At 38.1% G+C, this 9,054-nt stretch overlaps 1 protein-coding gene across 1 annotated transcript; it reads left to right on the top strand.

Moving 5' to 3' along the window:
- Nucleotides 1–1,764: 1,764 nt before the first annotated feature.
- LOC126260739 (trichohyalin-like) lies at nt 1,765–7,971 on the top strand. The gene is made up of 2 exons (XM_049958077.1): nt 1,765–2,220; nt 7,828–7,971. The coding sequence occupies exons 1-2, from the start codon at nt 1,765–1,767 to the stop codon at nt 7,969–7,971; spliced, it is 600 nt and encodes a 199-aa protein (XP_049814034.1).
- The last annotated feature ends 1,083 nt before the right edge of the window (nt 7,972–9,054 follow it).

The raw sequence follows: 9,054 nt of genomic DNA on the forward strand, positions 1-9,054 counted from the left end.
TGCAGTTATAAATATTCCTTATTTATGAAATCTTTATTCTGTATATAGCGTCCCCAGTGCCATATTACAAAAAGACTTAAAAACAATATTTATAAAGAAGACATTCATAATTTGTAAGAGATTTTTTTTTCATGTAGCCGTAAAACAATAATTTCTCTGTCCAAGTTTCAAATGCAAAGAAATAATTTATGACAAAATGATCTAAAGAGACGACAAGATACGCTCTTTTGTTAATTTTTTTAGTCGTCTTGACTTTTTCTCTTGTCTTTATTGTGTATCGATGGACATCTTGCGAGTGCTGGCAAATGTAAGCATATTTGTATGAGTTAAGCATATAATATACTGATTTAATATTATTGTGCACTTTTAATTTGTAAGAGGTGATCCCGATTTCATGTCCGCCTTCCTTGAATTAACCTGCATTCAAGTAATTTACAGTTCAACAATCACAGCGGCCGATGCAGCCAACGACGCCATTACGTGGCGATATTAACTTCTGAAAAATTAGCAGAAGCGAAAAACTCGCCCGCTATTAGCATAATATTAATTTTTCTCCACAGCCGCACGAAGTTGCAGAAATACGTAGCTTTAAGATTCTTATTTTCAGTACCATAGCCGAGAGCCAGAGCCAGGACTCCGACTACGATACAATGGTTAACGGAGGTAAGAAAAAATACTCTCGCGCGTGTGTGGGCCGCAATTGTAATTAATAGCTAAAGATCTTTTGCTTTAAGGTGAACTGACTAGCCGAGGAAATTAATATGAAAAGTTTATTACATTGTTCAGCTTGTATGCTCATGTTTTAAGATGCAGCGAGTCTAACATTCATTAACGTAACGAACAATTTGAGATTAATATTGTTAAAAAGGAGAACTTAAGGAAAGCATTTAACAGTAAAATCAAAATTAAATGGAATATCATTTTTAATAAGGCCCACCATGTAAGTCGGCAACAATCAAAAAATAATAACAACAATAATAATATATATATTAAATTACGACGGCCGACGGACACGAGATTGGCGCCGCAACTTTGGGGCCCGATTAATATGATTCTATTGTACTGAATGTAATTATGTATGTGTCTAAATGTTGTAAAATATTAATGCTTATATGAATTCTTTTACATGTACAACAACAAAACCACACCCTGAGGAGTTCTGGAGAGGAAAAAGTGTAGAAAAGAAAAAGGATTGTGAGAAAGAAAAATAAGTAAGGTAAGGTCTATTGTGCAAGCATCCTGTGTAGCTCTGTGTGGAATATCGAACCCAAGTGCACATGAGATACCTTTGGTGTTTTGTGTATTTATGTGTTTATTTTTCAAGGGGATAATTATTCGTTTTGTTTATTTATATGTTTATTTTTGGAGGGGATAATTAATCGTGTGTGTATCAGTGTTAAAGAGTCGTCAGTGGCTTAAAGTGAATTTAGTATGGGTAAGATAGGACAACCTAAAGCATCCGTACCAGAAGAGCAAAATTCTGTTAGTATGGAAAGTGAGGATCATTTGCAATACGTAAACGAATCCCAAGCCACCGCCTCGGATAACATAATTTCCGGAATGGGGGGCGAGGATCTGTGGATGGTGAATGACGCTCCACAGCAGAATGGGAATAGAGTAACAACTCCACTGCCTGGGCAGGGGGGCCAATCGAGTGCTAGATTAAGCGGGGCACCAGTATGCTCACCGATTGCAGACCCATTTGGAGAATTTCTGCGCAGGTTAGAAGAAAGAGATAGGGAAAGAGATCACAAACTGGCTCGGATGCTCTATGAGCAAGAGCAACAAAGAGAACAGAAAGAAAGGGAAAAAGAAAGAATGTCAGAACAGAGGGAAAAACAAAGACACGAAAAACTGGCTCAGATGCTACGTGAGCAAGAGCAGCGCAATGAAGCGAAACTAGATAGGATCCAAAGCGAACTTGCCGAGATGCGGGACGCTTGCAAAGAAATCCCCGATCTTGTGCAAAGCTTAGCTGGCGAGATGCAGAAATTACAGATATCGCGGGCTAGGCTTGAAGACAATGTCCAGACTTTAACCAACCGTGTGGATAATGTGGAGATAGATGCACGGAAAAGTATTGACGCATATTTGGAAGTGCAAGCTCAAAAAGTAGAAAAAGAATTAAATGAATGGCTAGAAGTAAAGGATCGCGAGATATCTGCAAAGATTGAAAGCGACGTAAAAACAGCTGAAGAACAAGCGACTGCGGCCGCGAGTGTAAATATTGACGCTAGCGCTGCTGCACTACATGCCGAATTAACACAGATCAAATCCCGTGTGACAGCGGAGTTGCCAAATTTGCAACAGGAGGTCGCGCGGAGACTGTCTGCGTTGGAAAGCAATGTAAACAGTGGCGGACAGATCATGAATCCTACTCCGCGTACTGATTACTGTAATAACGCTGACGGTATGCAGGGTGCGAGTGCGCAACCGCAACCCAATGCGAATTATGAGCACGAAGTAATGAATGTCCCAGAATGTAGCAATCAGATATGCAAAAAAGAGGACAATGTAATAAAACACAGGACATTCCAACCCTTCAATAGCGAAAAACGAAATGTCCACCCTGTTGTATTTATTAAGAGCTTCAGGAATGTGTTTCCCAGGGCATGGACGGAAAGACAAAGAATACAGTTCGTGGTCTCCTTTATTCAAGGTGACGCGGCACTGTGGGCCACCGACGTGTCCGAAAAATGTCTAACGATGCAACAGTTTGAAGGTGCTTTCTTGCAAAAATTCTGGTCCGATAGCGTCCAAGAAAGACTACGAAAGGAGTTGTACAGTCCAGAAATGTACAATCCTAAGATGGGAACGTTACGCAAATATTTCGAAAAGTATATAAACAAAACCAGGTACTGGGACGAGCCAATGTCCGATCGTGACATAATCAGATTGATAAAAATGAAGTTGCCCAGTGAAATTAAAAGATATTTCATCAATGTGCCGGAATACGATATAGAACAATTCATGGAAATAGTGGATTCTGTTGACTTATTGATCGAAGATATGAAAACCGAAAACAAGTGGAACCATGCAGGCTGTAATCAACAAAAAGCCGATTACAATAGCAGCCACAGTAACGGTAGTAACAACGGGAATAAGCAAGAGCACCGGCAACAGAATCGAGGCACAAACAAAGGCAATGGTTATAACGGCAACGGTTATAATCGTCAAAATCGAAAGAGACATCATGATGGACGCATGAGTAATGGATATAATGGTAACGGCAATCCGCAATGGCGGAACAACCGAAACCAGTGGCGTGATTGTACTGAACCGACACCACAGTGGCAACAAAATACAGCGCCACAATGGAACGCCAACCCAGGTTCGTCACAGAACATGTCAGGAAATTACAACCGACCACCGCAAAACCAGGGCCATACACAATATCAAAATACACCATCGGGGAGGCAGGGCGGCCAACCCAACAGTAGCAACAACAACAACCAGAACCACAATGTGAGGTTAGTGGAAGTGACAGACAACTGTCAACCCACTAATGCTCATCCGTTAAACTAAAGACAGCCACAATACGCTCTCCGTTGTTGGCTGCAGGATGGTGTAGTGAGGGCACATTCACAGATGACAGCCATAAACTTTGTATGCTGAGATACGATGAGGGAATAAAAATAGAAAAGGAACTTGTAGACATACCGCAGAAATGTAACCGAACCGACAAAAGTGTTGTGCAGGCTATATTGCAAGCAGATATGTATGGAGCACCAATACACATAGTAGTCGATACCGGTGCGTCAACCAATGTCATGAGCGCAAATTTTTACAAGTACTTGAGTCAAAATAATAGAATACCAGTATTGCCAGTGAAGAATTGTCGTGTTACAGGTGCAATAGGTGCACAATCTCATATCATAAAGCACCAGGTGCAAGTCGAGTTTACGGTAGGAAATGAAGCAATGAAAAGCTCGTTCCTAGTAGTTAAGGGATTAGGTGTTGCTTGCATCCTGGGGATGGAATTTTTACGCCAGAGGGACGCAAAAATCGACCTCTTGTGCGGGGAAGTAAGCCTTATGAATGAGGATAGACGTGTAATTTTGCCATTGTTGAGGACACGGGAAGTGCACGGTAAATATTGCCGGAACTTTCAGTCGAGATTGGAAGGAATACAGGTAATGAATTTATATTCTGACTTAAGTACAAGACGAGCATATTATAAAGAATTTATTACTGAAGATAAAGAGGAAAAAAGGAAACTGATAGCCATGAAAGTTAGGGAGTCAGAACATTTGAGTGAAGCACAACAAAACGAATTGACTCAGCTACTTACAGATTATGAGAATGTATTTTCGGAAAAACCCGGTGTTATCGAGGGCTACACCTATAACATCGAAGTGGTACCTCACGATACTTTCTGTCACGCAAACTACACCATCCCGTGGTCAAAGGAGGAGGCAGCTACGAAGGAAATGAGAAAAATACTTACAAAGACGTTCGCTCAGTAGAGCAACTTTTACATGTATATAAGCAGTAGGTTAAGTTTAGAGTGTTTTTTTTCTGTGTGTAAATGTTAAGATTTTAGTGTAATATTTAAAGACAATGAGGCACACGAGATTAGTGCGATTTAATTTTGTAGTTGTTAAGGAATAACAGTAATTTTAAAGTAATTACAAAAAAAATTTACGTAGGTTTAAGAATATTTTACAAATTTCATGTTTAAAAATGCTTCAAAAATATTTTTTTAAAAAAATTCAACAGCATGTAATGATGAAAGAATTTTTCATTAGTGTGTCATGAACATTTTTCAACTGTAGTAGTAATGAAACTTATGAAATTCAACATTATAGAGTATATGTTGTTCCATGTATTTATGTGTATACCGATCTTGAAATATGCTCAATCATAATTTACTTAACAATATCAGTGCAGGGCGTACATCACCCAAGGTACCTCATGTGTTGTGGTCAAGGTACAAAGCAAATCAGTAAACGCGACTACCGCTAAGCACTGTTAAAATATATTGCCATCTGCTAAGGCAGAGATTTGCACGAATTTATCGTGTAAACAAAAGTCACAAATCAAACACTAATCTAGGAACTTGCACGCTAGGCCTAGATTATAAAATGTGTACGATAATGCGAGAGGCAAGGTTTTGTAAAGTCGAGCCTGGCTCTGGAGGTCAAGTACGCAATGAGTGGGCAGACATGACATGGGGACTTACCTCAGATGAGACGGAAATACAATTGTATAGTCAAAAAATCTGAAGGCAAGTACGACTCTAAGTGGAAAATGAAAAGAGATAATTAGTGCGAGAGACTGGTAAAATCCAGCACGAGCCAAAATTCAGTTCAGACTGAATGAAATACATTAGTGTTTGTGAACTAATCGAAACAGTTACTTTAAGCAGTGTGAAAAACTGTGAAGGTGAAACTGTGATATGGACAGTGAAGTGCTAGTATTGAACGTTCAACAGCGGTAAGGACGCCAAACGCCAATATTACGCACGAAAAACTGTGAATTTGCTTATAAATGTGAACTGTTAACGTGAAGTGAACCCACAGTCAATATTTTTGGGACAGACTGTAGTTTCAGTGAGCACAATAAAGCGAGATTGGAATGCGATGTGTGGACTGTTGCAAAACAGCGACCGCAGAAACGGCGAATGTTTGTGCTAAGCTCGTACTGGGACACTCACAAGTGCCTGCGAGTGCGGCGAAAACATAAATAATTGTATCAAGACAAAAACTGACGTGTAATGGAAACAGTGGCGCAACAAAACTTCATTCACGGGAGAAGATCCATGTCATGTATTCTGCAGGACAGTGCTAGCTTGACACTCGGAAACTGGCGAAAACTTAACAACAACTGCCGCACTAATAAATGCTTCTTTCCCACTAGCGTAACCATCTGCAGCGGGAAACAAATATTACGTTGGTTGTGTGTATGTTTCATGTACTACGTCGGAGATGCGTAGCAGAGCTGACTCCTGCCAACAAGCGCGGGGGAGAATATCATCCCACTCCGCCACGCCCGGCCGAGACAGAAGCGCATCGCCAACCGCGCAGCCGATCAGCTGATTCTGACGTTCCGCGACGGCGAGAGACACGCTGGCGTCGAGCGGGCGTTGACCTCTCCGCAGCCGCCGCGACCGCCGAGCACCGAACACACCAACCGACGCCGTCGCGAGCTAAACGCCGCGGCGTAGATCATCAACGACACCGCAATCAGTTGTTATAATGACCTCATTCCTTTGCATAGTGCAACGAAAAATTGTTGACAAAGTATGCACATCCTGTACTCCAATGACATCCCAGAAACAATTAAGTGAAGTAACTAACCAAGGCAGTTAGTCTGTCGCTCCGCCGAGGTTTTCCCCAGGTTTCCCTACGGCCGCGCCAAATGTGGAGCGAACAGTTGACACCCCTGGGACTTCAAATATTCCGAACTAACTCGTGGTTGTATACCTTGAACTTCATCTGTATTACACTTTGTGTGCAACACACCTCAGTAATTACAACATACGAAAAATCTGCGTGTGGACACTGTGCACATGAAAGAGGAAATATTTATGTCAAAAATCACGAACATTTTTTATGACATAAACATTTCGGGGGGCAATATAGCGTCCCCAGTGCCATATTACGAAAAGACTTAAAAACAATATTTATAAAGAAGATGTAAAACAATAATTTCTCTGTCCAAGTTTCAAATGCAAAGAAATAATTTATGACAAAATGATCTAAAGAGACGACAAGATACGCTCTTTTGTTAATTTTTTTAGTCATCTTGACTTTTTCTCTTGTCTTTATTGTGTATCGATGGACATCTTGCGAGTGCTGGCAAATGTAAGCATATTTGTATGAGTTAAGCATATAATATACTGATTTAATATTATTGTGCACTTTTAATTTGTAAGAGGTGATCCCGATTTCATGTCCGCCTTCCTTGAATTAACCTGCATTCAAGTAATTTACAGTTCAACAATCACAGCGGCCGATGCAGCCAACGACGCCATTACGTGGCGATATTAACTTCTGAAAAATTAGCGGAAGCGAAAAACTCGCCCGCTATTAGCATAATATTAATTTTTCTCCACAGCCGCACGAAGTTGCAGAAATACGTAGCTTTAAGATTCTTATTTTCAGTACCATAGCCGAGAGCCAGAGCCAGGACTCCGACTACGATACAATGGTTAACGGAGGTAAGAAAAAATACTCTCGCGCGTGTGTGGGCCGCAATTGTAATTAATAACTAAAGGTCTTTTGCTTTAAGGTGAACTGACTAGCCGAGGAAATTAATATGAAAAGTTTATTACATTGTTCAGCTTGTATGCTCATGTTTTAAGATGCAGCGAGTCTAACATTCATTAACGTAACGAACAATTTGAGATTAATATTGTTAAAAAGGAGAACTTAAGGAAAGCATTTAACAGTAAAATCAAAATTAAATAGAATATCATTTTTATTAAGGCCCACCACGTAAGTCGGCAACAATCAAAAAATAATAACAACAATAATAATATATATATTAAATTACGTCGGCCGACGGATGCGAGATGTACTTCATATCTTTTGTATGGTTTTAAAGTGGTTATAGCTTACTGCTATGTCACTTACATTATTTTCCATTTATAAAAAACAAATTTATGAATAGCTGAATTTTTGTTAGTGTAGTGAATAGCTTACCCATTATTTTTTATTATAAAAGTTGAATTCAGTGCCTTCACAAAAATTCAACTTTTGTGAGTGCACTGAATGACCGACTATCTCATCTTTTATTATAAAAGTTGAATTTATAGTGGAGGGATCGAAATAGGGTTCCCCTATGTTTTAATTTTTATTATATTTTGATTATACATAAATGAAGATACTTCTGCTATCGTTCTTTGTTAAAATCGTAGTAGCAAATGAAAATAGCAAAGCAGCTAAATATTTAGCTGATTTTGGATACCTAGATATTCCATCAACAGAAAGTAATCAAGTTAATGTACAGCAGAAATACTCAAGTTAGGGAAGATATACTAAGAGAATCATTAATGTTTTTTCAACTAACATACAATCTTGAAATAACTGGTGAGTTATTTGAAGATACTTTAAATTTTATGAATAGACCTAAATCCAGTATCAAAGATTATTTTGGTAGTTATAGAACTAGTATGAATATATGAAATGGTTGTATAAAGGGGCAACTAAGAAAGTATTAGAAATAAAATAAAAGAATTTCATTTATTGTAAAAATGTACTGATATTAGGTTTCACCTCAACAACAATAACCCTGATATTATAATTTCAAATAAAACACGATTACATAAAAATTAAATAATTGGTAACAATTGTCCAAATGATGTAGTTGGAAATGAAATTTTTTTTCCAAATATGAACAACGATCCAGTGGAAATACATATGAATGATGATGACTTACAGTACTTAGTAATTGACAGAACTACACCAAAACATCTGACAAATTTATTTGAAGTTTTAGTTCATGAAATTGGTCACTATTAGGTTTATATCATTCAGATGTTTATGAATCAATAATGTATCCATAGAATAATTGTTCGCAATTAGAACTATTTAAGATGATGTTGATAATATTCAAAGTTTGTGTGGTACAAAAATAATAGCACGATCAACTATATCAGTTCAACAATCATCAACACAAACTTCTATACCACCTGAACCAAATGAGTCATAATGTCAAATGAAAAAGTTTGAGCACTTACTTTTTGTAAATGGGGTTTTATATATATTTCATAAGAACTGGGTTTCAATATGTGATAATAAACCACAATTGATAACCAGTTGGTTAACGTTCTTACAACAAATTTCCAAAAAATAGATAGAATATATCAAAGACCAAGTGGGGAAGTTGTGTTATTTGTTGACAATATGATAAATATGATGAATTTACACACATTGCAATTAATTCCAGGTTATCAAAACCCATAACTTCAATAGGATTACACAATATTCTTATTAAATGGTGTAGTCAACACATATTCAGATAGGACATTTTTATTCTTTAATGGACTTTTCTATGTGGAATTATATGAATGTAATTTTACATATAAATCATGAGGACTTATAACTAGAG

Source organism: Schistocerca nitens, chromosome 5, assembly GCF_023898315.1.
Source record: "Schistocerca nitens isolate TAMUIC-IGC-003100 chromosome 5, iqSchNite1.1, whole genome shotgun sequence".
Classification (NCBI taxonomy): Eukaryota; Metazoa; Arthropoda; class Insecta; order Orthoptera; family Acrididae; genus Schistocerca; species Schistocerca nitens.

What these genes read in the sequence shown, in the direction of transcription:
- LOC126260739 (XM_049958077.1), top strand. Translation starts at nt 1,765, where the DNA reads ATGCTCTATGAGCAAGAGCAACAAAGAGAACAGAAAGAAAGGGAAAAA. An exon ending in AAGCGACTGCGGCCGCGAGT is followed by an intron (nt 2,221 to 7,827) that starts GTAAATATTGAC and finishes ACATAAATGAAG; the next exon opens with ATACTTCTGCTATCGTTCTT.